General features: G+C 37.7%; 1 protein-coding gene and 1 long non-coding RNA gene across 2 annotated transcripts in view; both read left to right on the top strand.

Annotated features, from left to right (window-relative positions):
- The window catches only part of LOC106930580 (leucine-rich repeat and fibronectin type III domain-containing protein 1-like protein), a 63,690-nt gene extending 51,779 nt beyond the window's left edge, over positions 1–11,911 (top strand). The window contains exons 8-9 of the mRNA XM_088012098.1: positions 3,455–4,440; positions 11,089–11,911. Coding sequence (XP_087868224.1) covers positions 3,455–3,462 — 8 coding nt within the window. The 3' untranslated portion in view covers positions 3,463–4,440; positions 11,089–11,911. The remainder of the gene's footprint in view (positions 1–3,454; positions 4,441–11,088) is intronic.
- LOC148155824 (uncharacterized) overlaps positions 1–18,133 on the top strand; it is a 426,895-nt gene that overhangs the window by 151,182 nt on the left and 257,580 nt on the right. The window lies entirely within an intron of this gene.

Raw genomic sequence — 18,133 nt, 5'->3', positions numbered from 1 at the left:
AAATAAGAAAAGTCAGGACGAAACAATTATAGCTGGGAATTATAGGTTTTATTATAATTATTGATCTGAACTTAAATATTGCTCCTACTGGCCCTATTGACCTTTCCATTCTTTGATTTCCCCCAACTAAAAGAATTTCAAAAGTCAGAGAGACTCCAAAACAAGATAGACAGCAAAACCAATTAAAGTAGTTTTCATCTCGAGGCTTTAGTCTGGGACGGAAAGCGCTGGCCTTTTTTGTGGTCTTTGTTTCCTTCCTTTGATTCCAGCATCACTGGCACTTGGAGGGCAACCTACAGCGAGGGACAATACTCCTGCGGGGGAGCGCAGGCTCTTTGGGTTTCTCTGGGTGTGACTGTGTTTGTGATGTGTTACTCTGGTTGCTGCAATGCAGAGAATGGCAACATTGATCTGATCAGAGAAAGAGCTGCAGTGAGTCAGAGAGCCTGAGGAAAAGAACAATTGACAGATAAATAGAGACACCCATCTGTCAAACACACACATGCACACACACACTCTCGAGCTACTTCCAAGAGTACTTTTACGTTTCTATGTATGAATATGAATTGTTACATCTGTTGGTCATGTGTTATTTTTAAAAGTCATGTCCAACCTACTGCTATCTCAGAAGAAAATGTAGAAATCTGTGTTCCTTATATTTGAAAAACCTTTTGTTTACATTCAAGGAGATTCTAACGACTACCCTGATAAAACAAGTTAGCTATTTGTTTGATATTGATCAGGCTTGCCATTATGATCACCTGCCTGACAGTGTATTGGTTTCTGCTTTGCTGCCACATATCGAGGTATAAACTTCCCTTGGCCACTGATGGCATGCTGGGAAATCTGCACAAGATGTTTGCAGCAAATCTTTTAATTTACAAAGTGGGGCCTTCCTGGATCAACATTGTTTGTCCAGCAAATCCCACAGATTCTGCATTGGATTAAGACCTGGGGAAATTGAAAGCCAAGTCAACACTTGGCTCCTTCAGTGGTGGTTAGGAGTCTGCATTGACACAGCCACCTGATTAAGTTATAAAATAGAGGAAGCAAAGTGGAGTGAAAAATAATTACCTGTTATGAAACCTCCAACATGTGATATATATAAAAACTTACCACTTCTGAGTATTAATATATTAACTAGAGAATTCGTTGTGTTATTAGTAGATTTGAATTAGTAGAAACCTTTGCACTGTAGCCCCAAACCCAGCAAACTGTGACAAATTGTGTATTCTGACACCATTAAGACCTACACTCGTCTGTGTCGGCCCTTGTAAAATTGGCCCACATCCTTGAACATTTTGCTTGCTTAGCATATCAGTTCTGAGGATAAATTGCCACCTTGCTGCCTCGTACATTTCAACCAACAACTTAATTGTTTTAGCTGACCGTGGTCATGTCATACTGCCTGATAGAGCAATTAACATGTTTGAATATGAATGGTATTGCACATTATTATTGTACTAACATTTGAATATCCAGAAGGGAAAGTGAATGCTGCTGTAACTAATATTATACAGACTTTTTAAGAGTAGTTGTAGATGCTGATGTGGGCAGGATCTTCTGTAGGAGCCAGTATTCCAAAATAGTCTTGAATGCTAAATGTTTTCTTTTGTTCACATTCATTCTAAAAGACTACCTCATCACATCAACTCAAAGACCACCTCCCTGAAGTCCCGGTCAAAGTGCAGGCTACAGACAAGATGTTGGTCTTGCATCAAAAGGAGAAATGTTATGGAAGAGAAAACTTTTCTTTGACAAAAAGTGCACTGACGGGAGGGTAAGGTATGACTGTAGTTGGTTGAGCTTGGAGGGCATGTGTGGGTATAAAATCAAAACGGGTCACTACGGTTATTGTTTACATTTAGATTTTTTTTCTCCCATCAAGTCTGCTCGTAGGTCCAAATAATAAAACCATTTTAACTTCCTTGAGCCAATGCAGATGTTGCCACAAGGTTAGATGGTGTTGAAAAACAGCACAACACAAAGACGCGAGTGAGTCTGTGTGAAGTGCAATTGTGTGTTCTTCCCCTGGCCCCTCCATGACCCTGTAGCCTGTCTGTTCTCCTTGTATTCTAATCTATCATCACTCCCCTCATTGTCATCCCATATGCCCGACCTCATTCTTCACTGCCACCTGTCTCTGTAAATTCTGCTCTCCCATTGCCAATGTCTTCTCCCCCTGCCTTCTTTCCAAAGCACTTGCCTCTGCTTTCTCTGCCTCCGCCTTTTCTGATTCTGACTTTTTGATTTCCCCAACGTTCCCCCACATTTCTTTGCACTGTTTACTGGCAGTCAAACCATTGTTTTTCACTGCTACTTGCTATTTATTTCAATGTCTCTGAGCTGTTTCCTTCTCCACTTCTCTTGTGTCTCTCAATTTTTTGATGCCTCTAGTAGCAGATGGCAGAAGGCCTCACAGTGTCGAATGGAGAAACTTTAAGATCTGAAAGGTCTCTTGACCTCGGGAAGATAAGGCGCCAACATGACCCTCAAAGAGTAATGACCTTTGCACCATAGATTTCTTTTTTGTTTCCCCTACATTCCTATATTGTCCTCTGTTGTACCTCGTTCGCTGCTCCCACCCTGCACTTGAGGCCTCGTGTGCAGCTTGCTGGCATCCAACCCTTTTCCTTTTTTGTTTTAGTCAGGTCTGACTGGATCTTCTTTTCTTCTGGCTTTTCTATCCACCATTGCAAACCGCAGTCACTGCCTCCTTTAATTCACTGACATTGTGTGATGGATGACTAAACAGAAGACGTTTGAGAATGACTGTGCTTCATTCACTTAAAAGAAATGAAACTGTGCCATAACTGGAACAGAAAAATAATTCCCCTGACTCAGCACCTTACAAAGCAGTTTAAGGATAGTTTTCATAGTTTCCAGCACACATTTTTTATTCTTGTATTGATCTTACATAGCAGATGGCGTCCTATAATTTTCATCAAACGAAACAAATTGTTCCTATTAAAAGTAAGAGTTTGATGACTTATAAAGAAAGAAAGTAGTTTTATAAAACCTAGCATGTACATTCAGTGCAACACACTCTTTGGCCTTTGAAAATGTAGACAGGAAGACAGGAAGTCCTCTAACCCTTGTGTTTAGAAATGGGGTCCAACCGACCCCACACACGTAAAGTCTGTATCATTTTCTGCTCAAATTCCATTAAATAGACATAAACGGTGGGAAATAAATTAATTCTAGTACATAAACTCTTATTCAGTCCAAAATGTTGGTTTTCAGATCTTGCAGATTTTTATTACTTTCCGTTACTGCTGCTGTTTTACCCTGAACCTCTTGTTTTTCTTACCCCTGTTCAGACACAGTGTGATTTTTTTTTATTGCATTTTAAAACAAATGCAATACTCTTACTCTGATTGTAACCTTCTGAGTTATACCATTCAACACTTTAAACATCTCCTTACAAGCCTTGTCTCACTCTCCTGTTTTCTAGAACCCTGAAGTTGCTCTTCTGGCAGATGTGGGAAAACAAACATCACCAGACAGAAGAAGGTGGTGAAAACTCTCAAGACGAAAAGGCCCTGAAAGCCCATCTCCCTGCATCTCCTGTTTCCTGCATCCATTTCTTTCTTTCTATGAATATCATGGTGTTAGAGACCTTTACAGTCCGACTTGCTTTCAAGTGCTTTTACTAGTTATCGCATCTGGATTGGACTACCGGTCAAGGCGTGGTGATGGTGGGATCATCAGAATTACTTGTAATCTAAGGGCATTTTTCGATCGGTGTCGGCGGGGAAAAGTGGAACGCTGAGGGGGAAACAAAATCAGCTGAAAAACAACACCGGCCTATGATCATTTTTAACAATAAAGTGGATAGTAAATGTGAAGTAACAACCACTATGAGGAGCAGCATCAGTACAGACTGAGTGGATGGTACAAATACACAGAAAATAAATTCATCATCATTAAACAGAACATGGATTTAATGGTAATCACACACTGGCAGGCTGTACATTTCAAGTCTGATGTTTTATACAAACACACCCTAACCTGACGCACATGGGACATATGCAGATGATGACTCTGTGAGGCTCTATTTTATTAATCAATACTGAATAACACAGTTCTGTTAAATGTTGATAAACTAAGCTGTTCCACTGGCTGCTGAGCTGGAAGTGGATCTGCACCGTGACTGGGCCACGCCATCTCCTAATTAGAATCCAACCTCTGGAAACGACAAAGAAGGCAGAAAACACAAACTGATCAAGACTCCTGTGGAGGAAACGGGACAAATCTGGACACACTGGAGCCTACTCTGGAAATCTATGTTGAATCAATAAGGGATGATCTGTGCTAGACTGCACAGTTCTCAGTGTGTTACTGCTCAAGTCCTGTATGCATCGTTTATCACTGGACGGGGTAAAGACCTTAAGGACTGTGATCGACTTCTCTCGCATCTCTTCAGAAGCCTCTAAGCAGGTGAGTAGTGAATTGTTTATGCAATTAACCTAACCAAAAGAGCAATCAGAGTGTCCACATCGAAATAGCCAGCACCAGTAATTAGCGTAACGTATGACACATCAGTACCCACCATGGGCATTCGCCAATATCGGGTATTGTCCTACAGTTTTGAAAATATTTAGATTCTGCAGTCTCTCCTCTTTGTAAACTAATGAGGGCAACAGTTTAACAAACCTCTTTCTAATTGCTGTCAGCTAGGAAATTAGAGAACCTCCTCGGCTAAACAATCTGTTTCATTAGGATTTCCCGGCGACGATGTCACCACAGGCGACAGGAACTGCATCCCCTCTCCAGTCTGCTACTTGCTCTGAGTGTCTAAGCAGCTCCATGCTCTCTTTCATTTCTCTGTCCGATTTCTTCTTTTATCCTGCCTACCTGAGGCAGGGATTGAACACTGGTGGAGAATTTAATATGCTGGAAGAAGATACGGTTTTAAGTAAAGTGCAGCCTAAAGGGGAGTCCTGTACAAGAGAGGGTCATTGATATCTATTTAGCCAGATTCAACAAAGGTGGGTGTCACGTTCTGCAGAATTCAGTGTCTGTTCTTTAGATTAGAGATATGCATTCACTTCCAATTTGAAAAAACTTTACTTTTAGATAATCAAAAGCGTATTCAGTCCTTTTCCTTTTTACTGGGTGGACTCCTCTTGATATTGATTAGACATTAAATCATAAATGCATATAAGTGTCCTTTTAGAAAATGAAAAACAAGTGAAATTTGAAGTGAGGTTTGAACGGCCCACACCTCTCCATTTTTCATCGAATTAAAGAACTTCTCTCAAACAATTTACAGTCGACAATTGCCAAATTGCCATGTTGTGTCACTAGCACCCCTGTAGTTTGAATGGATATTAATATAACAATTTCTGTATTCTCTGCTGAGCACAGAAAGAAAGATTTGTTTTTTTTCCCCAACAGCCATCTTATGTATTTATGATCTTCCGATGTCCTCTTACCAGCTCATACTTTCATTCATCTAATACAGTTACTGAACATACAAATGCAAAGGTGTGTACAAGCAAGATGGCCTTACAAACCTGACAATGTGGCTCCAGTTCTGTCCGGAGGAACGGGCCAAAACATGAGTAAACTATTGTGAGAAATTTCTGGAAGGTTACCAAAAAAGTTTAAAACAGTTTAAAGTCAATTCTACAAAATACTAAGAAATCGTAAACGGCTAGCTGGAAGTAATAAAAAACAATCTGGGAAAACGTACAAATCGTTTAAATAATCACAGCACAACTTTGATCTCTTTTAATGTTAGAAGTAAATCATGTTGTCTTTTTTTCCTGTTCGGCTCCTTCAGATCACTGGTGAGCCAGGGTTTGTTATTAGTGAAGCACCTGGGTGTTCTGGTGGGGATGGTGTTTTCCACACAAAAGTTCATAAAGTCAGAACTGAAAGAAGCTTGCTATATTTTGCAAGCAGTTTGATGAAGATGATGAATGACTGATAGGGGTCATCACTGACATTGTTCATTGCTGTGACCTCCCACAGGACATTCTACTCCTTTCAATCAGATGTGGGGTTTCATTCCATTAGGAGGTGTTTATCCCTTCTGACTGAAGTCAAGCATCCGTTCTCCAAAGTTGAATTTATGCAAGCTAATTTTGGCAAATGAACAGGGGCTTCCTGTTCTGTTTCTGGCTGGGTTACATTGAGACTACACTCACATGCCGCTGCTGCTGCAGTTTGCATGATATTTTGATCTTGCCGTTTAAAGTTAGTCCACTTGTTTAAATGTGCTTATTTGCAATCATCTTGTCTTTAAGCTTCCCATCACAAAAAAAGGAATGATCTGATTATCACTTAACTAATGAAGTGTAAGCAGGCCCATGTTTTTTTTTTTTTTTTCTTTTGACAGCAGCCATCTGTGACCATTGTACAGATGCAAGTGCCGCTCCCCTGCTGCCACTTTGCTGTATTTAAAGATAAAATGCAAGAGCGAGATCTCAGTGCAACCATACAAATTCATGGACCGTGCTGTGACTTCACTTTAAGATGCATGTCCCATCTGGTCACTGATGTGGCGTAGACATGACTGGATGTGGACGGGCACATATTAGTGCATTTGTATGAAAAGTGCTTGAGATTGCTGTCAAACACACTCATGTTAGAAATGACACTTTGTATCAACTTCAGTGACATATGGGGTACATTCATTTCAGTCGACTTTCTTACTGAGTGGTTATAAATGAGTTAGCAGTCAAAAATCAATCAATCCTGAATCAAATCAGGGGATGATGGATGTAGAGTCAGAAATCAATCATTTGCGTCCGTGTGAAGAGCAGAAATTAAATGTAAAACGAAAGGGAAGTGTCAAGGTCTGAAATCTGAGAAATGATCAGCAAGTAAAAGTAGCATAAAGAGCAGATGGAGTCTGAACACTCAGATATCTTTGTTCGAATGGTGGTAGATTATTACAAAATTTCTTTGAGCACAATGACACTTGTGCAGGTATTTAATTAAAACAATGATTACTTACTTTGAAAAACCAGATTGTTTGACTTTAACATACACATTGTTGGGTCATATCCTTTTTCGTTCCTAGTAAAATGACAGACCAAACATGCTCCAGCACCTGTGATTCCATGTATTCGTTTCTGTTCATTGCAGTTGTTCTGACTAAGCCATACCTCAGGCAGCAACAATAGACCTGGCATTGAACTGAACTCTGTTTTCTAAAATTACTCTAATGGAAATATGTGCATAGGGAACAGTAACAGGGAGATAATTCAAAAAGAGGATTCTTGTTCAGTTGCCAAGTTGTAAATCTAAAATTCGTATCTACTCCTGTGTTTAAAACTGCTGATTTTTTTATTAATGATATGAGAACAGGCATATTGCTACAAAGCTATTTGTAAGTATAATAGTTAAAGGTTAAAAGGTGTATTAGACTGGTAAAAACCTTCCCCATGTTCTATACTTTGTTTCGTATAGAGGATCTGGATACTCGGATATTGAGAAATAATTCCTTCCTGGAGGCATGGATTCTGCTTAAGTTTAAAATTTTACCCAATTTTCTCAATTCCTAATGTTTGGCTGTGGCGTATTTAATATGCCAGTTTGACACTTTGAAGCTTAATGGAACTTGTGTGTAGCTTAAATAATCATATTTCATTATGAAAAAGAAGTGCCGAGTTGAACAAGATGGATGTCGATGTTAATTCAATATTTGGAATAATGGCTAGAAGTAATTTCCTCTGCCGGCATTGCCAAAGTACAACCACAGCAGACTACAAATCTAAAACATTGCAGAAACTCAACATCATCACTCATAAGTCCTCCTTCTATTACAGCCACAGAAATCAAGCTCAATGGGAGAAATTCCAGACGGAGGGAGATGAGAACTGAGCAGGAAGGCAATGGCCATGCTTGTGTTGTGTATCCCAATCAGCATGAATTACGAGAAACAAAAAACAACAGTTTTTTCAGCATTTAGATAGGAAAGGTAAGGACTAAAATGGAAGGAGGTGGGATATGAAGAGAAGAAGTTCAAAGATGACAGGCAAGAGAAGATGAGGAGGAGAGGTGGAAGAAATAGGAACAGAGGGGGAAACAGAAGGAGAACAGTGAGTGGGATGCGTGGCGAATTGCTCAGTGTGTACCGAGCTCCAGCTGTATTGTGCTGTGAGGTGCCTTTGGTTCCTCTGAGAGAAAACATGGTACTATGAATAATAGATGACAATGGATGCACACATGGCATGTTTATTTTTGAAAGCGTTTATTTTGTGACCCTCTTTCCTCCTAAATGTCTAAAAAAGATCTTGCCAGCTCAGATAAACAGATATGCAGATAGATACAGTTTTTATGTTCCAATCTGTTGATGAGGTGGCAATGTAATGTGGGTTTGAACGACAGCAGACAGTATTCTGGGTATTAACCCTTTGAGTGATTTATAATAAGATGCAACCCCGTCATAAGAATCGTTTTAGTTTTGATTGCACATGGATTGATTATGGAATATTTAATTCATGGTAAAATTGAATAATTTCTTTGTAAATTGTGAATGCAACTTTTTTTTATATCTTAAAACTCTGACCAGTATTTTCTTAGCTATGTATTTGTGAAATTTAATTTTTATTTTGTAAAGTAGCTTTCGATTTATAACCGCATTAAGATATAATTGACGGCGTTAACAATTAAAATTGTTTGCTTACCAATGATGACAAGGAAAAGTTGTCCTTAAATTGTAGCAACAGCATTGAATATTCTCATTCCTGGATTAAACCGGCACCGATATTTCTTCTTTTGTGGTCAGATGTAGCACAAAGCAGTGGGGTTTCATCCTACCTGGTTTCAGTTTACGAGTGCAGTCACATTCATCTTGACTTTATTTGACTTTCTCTGATCAACGGGTGTGGTGCCAGAAACTGGAGCAAAAAGGCATGTTTTGTTATATCTGAGCCAGTTACTTGAAAAATGCAGCTCCAACACAGCAAAACAAAGTATGCAGCTTGAGCAGTTGCTATCGCGTTACATAAATAAGCCTATTAGATTAACACAAATTTAATCTCAAAGTAGTCGATGGCATCCCAGACATAGCGTTTTTCTCAATCACTACAGAGGTGGGGTTTAGATGGTTGAGTTGGCTCAGAACAGCTACATTGTCATTAATTTGCACTAGGAGCCTGAGATTATGACGAGGAAGCCACAATTATTTTAATAACATCCAAGAACATTATCAATACCGAAACTAGTTGACATTTACTGATAAACTGAATTTGGAAGCCAGAGAAGCATGTATGTAATGAAGGGAAAGAGTCAGAACAGCATTAACCTCTGCAAAAACGAAGACATAATTGAATGCTGAAAATTTGGACAGCTCAGCATTAGTTGAAATATGATCCCTGCAACCTTTTCTCTGCTTCGGCACAAAAGCTTTAAATACCTCTCATCACTCAGACCAAATTGGAACTGCCTGATGTTTTGTGCAGGATCAACATAAAAATGCAAAAAAACAAAGAAGAAGAATACATGGCAGCATGCAAAGACTTAGAAAAAAATGCCTTCATAATTTGGCGTATAAATCAGTGTCTCTGTACATGTAATGTAATCAATTTCCTGCAGGGGCCTGATTTAGACAGCATTGTCTTTAAGCTTTAAGTGTTTTAGCTTTCAATAGTATAAGGTGTGTTTAGAATTAGAGTTCTCAAATAGGTTTTTTTTTATTTTTTTATCGACAATAAACCTTTTTTTAAGTAAATTACCATTGTGTCATGTGAAAATTGGTCTGTATATATAGATGAAGTTCCCTGGCACCGAATAGTTGCTCCTCCTGCAAGAGTTTGCTGTGATATGAGGATACAAACCTCCATCCAGCTCCAACTGTGGAGTGTGGAATGCAATTAAAGAGTGAAAACAGACTAAAACACCATTAATCTCTCATTGTTTGCAGAAGACAGTCAATAAGCAGAGTTTCCATCTAGAGTATAGCTGGCTATTTACAGACATGCTGCATTATGACAATTTCAAAGTGGTTAAGCTCTGAAATAAATAACGGTTTCAAAACTCATGGCTTCATGTGAAGAAGTTTGCAATAAATCTCAGATACTCGATAATTAAATGTCACGACACGTATTTGTTTTGGAAACTTGTGTGTTTTTGATCTTTTTAGGAAAAAAAAAACTTTACCTTGTTCACTGATATTCTCCCATACATACACCCTTTTTTTGACCAATTGCAAACCAGAAAACATGATTCCTTGCTAGACCTGATGCTGTTCTGTCAGTTTATGCTATTTTAGCCATTATTTTAGTCATTATCACCAAGGTTGACTACACTCAGTTCCTGCCAGCCACTCACTGTGAAGCTACTTAATAGCACTTGGTTTTCCAGAGAAGGACCAATCACTATTTGAGCTTTAATCATTAGAATGTGTCCTTTGCAGTAATAATCACACCAAAAGACAAGATTTGTTCAACAAGGAGGATTAAGGGTTAACAAACTGACTTCCATGAACATCCCCTATAAATCAGCGCTCACTTAAGAGTTTAAAAAAAAAGTTTAACAAATTGGTTTTTCACATGGTTTTTGAAACATATTTATGGATTCAGAGCTTTGCCAACAACGCCTTATTTTTACCAAGTAATTAAAGGTTGCATAGATTTGTAATGTTTTTTTTACAAATTCCACACTGAAATATTAAAGATGAGTAAGGTGTGACTTTAAAAAAAAAAAAAAACATAACTACTCTGGACAGGTAGATGACAGTTTATTTGAGCAGCTTTATTTAATTTTGTCATTAAATTTAATATAAGAGGGGTTTGGCTGTATGTTAGCTTTTTCGCTGTTGTGAGGAGCCCAGAAGTGTTCTTTACAATTTGAAATTGATTTATTTGTATCACTGAACAAAAATATTGACACACAAGTATTCCTTTTCAGAAATGAAAAAAAAAAATTACTCATTTGTTCTTTTGGAGGTCAGGAACAATCACAACTACACATATTAAAACTGACAAAGTATCTGTATTATTTAGATAATTAACATGGATCAAAAATTACAAACTGATAATAAAAGATCACTGGGTTTTGATTTGTGTCTTCTGTGATGAAATTGAAATTCTTATGTGCATGATCAGTAATTTCTCTTTCTCTTTGTTTCAGATCCAGTCCTCGGATAGAAAGCCACTTGCTGAGAGCCAAGAATTACAGATGAAGGATTCGGAAATAATCTTAAGTAGCAGGGTACCAGAGCACATCGGTCATTATTGATATCATATATCACTTTATCATAGTGTCCTTCACTACATGTCACAAAATGGTTTAACGTGAAGAAAAAAAACATGCAGTATGACCATAAAGTACTCTACAAGCTGTGTTATTAACATCGTGACTGCTGTCATTCAGGCACAATTTGTCTTCATTATCACAACAGGGTACTTTTATGTGCACACGACACTGGTGATGGCTACACACATCTCAGTTTTATTTTTACTCAACAACTTCACCTCTGAATATGTATTGCTGTTAAACCAATAATCAGTATTTTCCAGGTTTCTCTGTAAGAGTTTCTCCCTAATTTACGATAGTTTTACAAGACGAAATGAGATTATTGGCCGAATCAGATATATACTAACCTTGTGTGTGCACCTATTTGAACTAGTTTTTGTTTCACAGTGTCGCCATATATTTGGCCATGTTGGTGTTTGCACAGTTCCCTGCTGATATAGTTACAAGTGGTAGACCAGGATCTGGGTGGAGAACCATAAAAGACCCACACTAGAACATGCACACCACAACAAAGAAGGGAAAACAAAAAAAACATAAATTCCTAGTCCTCACTTCTCCCCTCATGTGGTCCTCTCACTTTTCTGGGGGGGGGGCTTTATATTTTCTATGTGTACATAAAGCAATTCAAAATCTATAGTTTTGTACATGTAATTTTTATGGTGTGTGGATATTTTCTAATAAAAGGAAACAAAATGAATTACTCCTGTGAGTGGCTGGTTTTTCCTGTTTTCCTTTAATCACTGTTTTTGTGTTTCAGTGTGTTATAGCCTAGTTTGGTACAATGGCATGCAAAGATATAATTACAGCGTTGTAAAACACTGGGTAATTGCTAGATGCAGCAACAGTTTACAAACAGTTAACGCAGCTATCGTATGAGGGGATTTCCCAAGTTCAAGAGAGTTGTATGGTTTTTCTACAGTGTTTGTGAGGTTAATAAATGTGTGACAAATAGAAGCTTTAGTCTGCAACTGTGGTTAAACTTGCCTTTATATTTCATGCTACCATCCTAAAACCAAATGAAAACATAGATTTTTAACATTGAAGTGATTGCCAAGAGTAGAGATATAAATAGATTAACTTGGTACAATGAACATAAGATAGCCGTTGTTGTCAATTTTATTGCAGAGTGCTTTTACATGGACATGCCGGTTAAACTGTAAAATAAAATAAAAAAATAAATAAATAACGTCAATATTTAATATTGCAATATTCAATAAACACAAACTTAAACATAGATTTAGGAGCTAGGCTTGACTTGACTAACCGGTTATAAAGCAAAGTTTACTTTTGGAACACTTCGTAATATATAATAAGCATCGGCATTCAAATAGTGCAGCAAACAAGAGCTAGCATTTGGCTAATTAGCTCTAGCAAACTCACCAAGCGCCTGCTTAGAAACGTATCTACCCACAGCAGCTTTAAATATAATTCATCACGTTGGGCGACTTTCATGAACATCAGTAAGATATGATTTTATGGCAAGTTCAGCTTGTTAATTTAAGCTAACGGTAACCTGAGCGCACTACTGGTCCGCCGTTAGTTTTCTTCCTCTCCACGTCAACTCACGTACCCATGCAAAGCAACTACAGAGCCCTCTAGTGGAATGGGAGGAGTGAATCCAACATAACTGAAGGGGTAAGATAACTCACGCAACTTTTGCTTTAAAACTGGTTAAACATCAAGAAAGTAAAAATATTTTTATAGAGTAGTTTTAAAAGTCAGTAAATTAGTAAAATAATAATTCAGTTGACTTAGTGGAGGCTGGTTGCTTATTGACAGGTGAAGACAGGTAATTTATGAATTACATGTTGCAATGTATTACAATTTTAAAACAAGGACCACTAGTTTTTAATACTGACAAATTGTTTACTCCATTCTTTAGAATGTTTTAATGCAATTCTTCTGAGAGCAAGATTGAGTACATACCTGAATAGTAAATACTACCATGTTAGCTAGCTACCCGGTGTGAACTGATGGTTCTACACTGACATTCCTGGAGGCTGTAGCAGGCTACATTTTTTGACAGGAACAGCTTCCTGAGAAAATTAGACTAGTTTATTACTTTTAAATTGCTCCATGCAGAACATCGCCACACAGCAGGGCTGAGAGTGGAGCTACCAGATGTCCTTCAGGTAGGTAAGATTGATCAGCCTTGTCTCTTTTTATCTGCAGGTTGTTAATGCCAGTTTTATTAGCACTGTGAGAGGCATACTGGTGGTAAACTGTCATCTACTGCTGTGTGCGGTGCAGCCAAATTTCAAGTGGCTCGTAGGCAAAGAGATATTATTATGCCAATAAAAATGAATGGATTAAGTCCAGATAGATGGCTGATTTTGACAAAAAGAATGCAAATCAAACTTAACAAAAAAGTTTATATTTGATTTGCTTTGAAAAGCAAAGTCAAATGAAATTTTGGGGATACATAGAATAGAATTTATTCACTTCCCATGAGGGAAATTCAAATATCCAACAAGAGGGGTAAAATACCCCAACCATGGGATATTTTGAAAAATGAAACATGATGCACTAACTATTTTGTAGTACTATTGTAGTAACAAGAAAAAGACAATCAGGACTATTTAATACTTTTGTTCAGATAACTGTTTGTTTGAAACTAGCCCCAAAACACAAACACTGCTACTTATGCCATGCCACTTATATTATTCTTCTAGAGGCCTCCAGTCATAAAGAAGTGTGATTTGTACACACTTCTTTATGTGCATAAACATGCATGTTTAACTGTTTGTTTGAAACTAGCCCCAAACACAAACACTGCTACTTATGCCATGCCACTTATATTATTCTTCTAGAGGCCTCCAGTCATAAAGAAGTGTGATTTGTACACACTTCTTTATGTGCATAAACATGCATGTTTAATGCATGTTTAAATGCATTAAACATGCATTCAATCATGTTTTCAAATATATTTATATTTTTGTTGACATTATTATTGTACTAACAGTGAGGAAAATAGTAAAAGTAACAATCCCAGTCAGTGTTGGAGGACGGGTAGCATTAATTCGATGCAGAAAAATAAAACTTTGAATCATGATAAGAAATCACAATAAACAGCAACAACCAACTACATAATAAACATCCACCCCTACTGAGAAGGTGTTATTAAAGCAATAAATCAAGACACACTTATAAATTAGCACTGATGATATACATAAATCAAAAGTTTAGATTCACTGTATAAAGTGTCACATGGCCCATAGCTGTCTCAGTCAGTGGAAGTAAACGTCTACTATAGAATCAGAAGTTAAATGCACTCCAGACTACAATGGTTTTAAACTAACAATGAAGCCAAGCGTAATACATGTCACTGTTTTGTGAACTTCTGATGGTTCTGTCACAACATATAAATTAAATTGAGGTAAACCGTTGGGTGTATTTTAAGCAGCACCTCAAACATGATCATTTCTTGTGTGATATTACAAGAAAACAAAATAAAACAGCTACGATATTAGACAGGCAATTGTGGTCCAGCTGCTATTGACCATTTGAGTCCCTTAGCATCAAATGAGCATATTTTTAATGCCTCAGCATGATCTCAGTATTTTTGCTGTCTGTTCCTTTATAAGCAAAGTGTACGCACATTCAAACGGGGTTTTTTTTTAACAACGTAATGCATCATGTTACAAAGCTCCGAACATCACAAACTGACTTCTTGAATGTGATGATATATATTGTACTTCAATGGTCTCCGCAGTCACCAAATGTTAATCCAGAGCAGTTCCAGGATGTGGTGTAATAAAAGATTTACATTATAAATGTGCAGCTAATCCACAACAACTCCATCATGCAATAATTTCATTATGGACCAAAATCTCTGAGGAATGTTGTTAATACCTTGATTATGCTGTACCATTAAACATTTAGGCAGTTATGAAGGCAAAAATGAGTCTAAACCAACAGAAGTGAGATAAAATGGCTGCTTAGTGTAGATTATTTATATACATGTTTCACCAAAGGTTTTAATTGTTCCCTAAGGCCAAAAGAAAACAATTTTGCCCCTTGCTGAGCAGCATAAAAATTGGATGGAGGTACTGATCATTTAGAAATATGTAATGAAATTAACATGAGGAGCAAGCAACTCTAGGCTTTTTATTTTGCAATTACTATCAGAACAAGGAAGGCATTACTGCAGCTCGGATATAACACAATAGCAAGCACTGACCTTTTCAACCACAAGCTGTGGTGATTAACTTTTACACAAGGTATACGTATACCGAAAACGGAGGACAGAAAGACAGACACACACTCACACACTTAGCCCACAGTGACTGAGTACTAGGCTTACTAAGACACATTTTTATTAGGTTTTATGTAACTAGCATAATACATGATTTGCTCATCAAGGGCTTGTCTGTAGTCAAGTTTTGTAATCTGTCTGTGAGAAAGAAAATCAAGCAATGGCTCCTCCCAGTGGTCCTGCTGCCATTTGCAGAAATACACCACTCCAACCAGAGCCAGGAGGAATGTCATAGCACTGTCAGTAAGGCCCTTCCTCCACATGGTGCAGCTGTGCTAATGGGAGAGAAAAACCTAACGTTACAGGAAAGCTAACGGTTCATCAAGGTCTCACCAGGCTATGCAGTGTTGGTGGAGCTCTGGAGTAACGATGGTAGAAGTTAGGGGCCTGTAAAGTGTGTTTGTTCAGACGGTTTTCTCAGAAATCCATCATGAAGCTTTAAGGCTACGTTTACACAACTTTGCCATTTTTTTGCATAATGTTTGGAGAAAAGGTCCATGCTTAGATGAGTCCGCCAAGATACCTTGGATGTACTCATGCCAAGGCGCTACATGGTGCTGAGACTTCAGCATGTTCAGCTTTTGACAGTTACAGCTGACTCAAGGGGCCTCAGCCGTGCCATTGAAACATGGAACTTAATCCCAGTTAATATCCAAAACTACAGGCAGTTTCCAAGCAGAGGTCTTGTTTAAACGTAGCCTGAGACCTGCTTTCAAAAAGAGGCTCTGATGACTGGAGACGCATAAACAAGCAGCTAGACTGCAACAGGAACCAAACAGGGATGACAATAACTGAACAGAATCTGAGTAAACACTAAATATGCCATTATCTAAAAACATGAACTAAAATAAAAAAAATAATGATAAAACCTAAACAGAAAATCGTTCATATAATTGTAGATTGTTCATGTTCCTCGTTCTTTTTAAGAAAAACAGCTACGAATCAATTTGTCAATCACTTATTCTTCTTTTAGCTAGTCTTACCAATTTTATCCTGTATTTCTCTTTGGTTGTGGTGTTCAGTTCATATTTCATATCCCATATCCTCTCTTCCTCTCTGCAAACCCATTTTCTCATCAGGGAGAGTTTAAAAGATCATCTCTGCACATTTATGTCCTGTTTTATTTGTGCGTTTTTTAGTCTCATCCCCACCTTTACAACCCATTTCTTTTAGCCTTCCTGTTTTTTGTCCTTATGGGAAACATGACTCACAGAGAGTAAGAATGACTGTGGTATAATGAAAGGGACGGTAAAATATATCTCTGCTAATGGAAGCAGAAAGGTGGACTGACTGCTATAAAATCACGGCTGCACCATCAAAGCCAGAAAAAGAAATGCAAGACGGATGGAGGAGAACGAACAAATCATCCTGTGAGCTGTAGCTCTGGAAAAATATGGCATGTGAGGCATCACTTTCAAAAACAGATTCTAATATTACAATATGATTCATGGTTGTTTTTTTTGTTTTTTTTTGGAGTTGAATAAGCTTGCCAGCCACAGGAAAGCGTGGCAGTGTGAAGAGGAATAAACAGTCCGCAACACCTTGATGAGTGATTATTTTCCTTGTGAATTAAACAGTAACCTTTGCATTTGAACATGTTTTAAAGTTTACCTCAAGGGAGTTTGAATAAAACAGGAGGCATCAGAGTTGATAACACTGTCTTCAAATTAACATAATTATGCATTTCAAAAATAATCAGTTGTGTTGCTGAATTCATTCATTAAGACAGACTTATGTCAACATCATTTGCAAATTATTAAAAAGTCTTACAGGGGGAACGTGGTTGTATGTGTGATGAGGGAGACAAAGCTAAAACGGATACAAAGAGCAAATACATAATCCCCAGTGTTGTTAGCAGCTAGTAGATCGATTCAGTAGTAGTTTTATTTTTAACTGTCTAAGGTCTTAGGTTAACCCGAGATATTAGAAATCTTGGGGATTGATTATAAAAACATCCTTGAAAGGCACAAAGAAATGACACTTTAAACAGAACTGAAGGCTGAACTATTCTCTCCATAAATCTCCAACCTTCAACTGAGACATTTCAAAATTCTGCCCACTGTACCCATTTGTCCTTGCTAATAGACAAATAACATCCATGAAAAGTTATTGACCATGAGGTTGTGTGAATGTGAATGTCAGTCAGTGTCATATTTTGCAACAATCATCTTTAAAAACGTCTTCAGTTCTGGACAGTAAAAGCTCGTCCTTGAATATGCAGTTGTGACCAGAAGTCTATTCTTAATGGACATCAGTTTCATATAATTTGGGAGCCTTTTTAAATAAGCGTTTTGTTTTTACAGGGCCAAAGGATTTCAAAAACACGTAGATGAAGAAGTCGGGAAATACTGTGAATGCTCTCGATCTGCACTGTATAAAAAATATACCTACAAGTGGGATAATTAATTCAGATTTGAACACCTCTGAGATAGCCAATTATATGAACGTTGATTAGGCCGTATTTGGATGGGAACTAGTGGCTAAAAAAAATCAGAATTTCGATATACCAAGGACGGGCTAAACTTAAAATCACCCATCTAAATGAAATCAATAGATGTTTTTAATTATTTCAGTGGTGGACTCTCATTCTGTACAACTTTCTCCTTTAATCACCACATTGCATTGAACGATTGCCTTGCTTAATTGATGCAGTAGCTTCTGTTT

Source organism: Poecilia mexicana, unplaced genomic scaffold (assembly GCF_051168715.1).
Source record: "Poecilia mexicana isolate PSO_F unplaced genomic scaffold, ASM5116871v1 scaffold_13, whole genome shotgun sequence".
Classification (NCBI taxonomy): Eukaryota; Metazoa; Chordata; class Actinopteri; order Cyprinodontiformes; family Poeciliidae; genus Poecilia; species Poecilia mexicana.
This window is presented reverse-complemented; position numbering and strand designations above follow the sequence as displayed.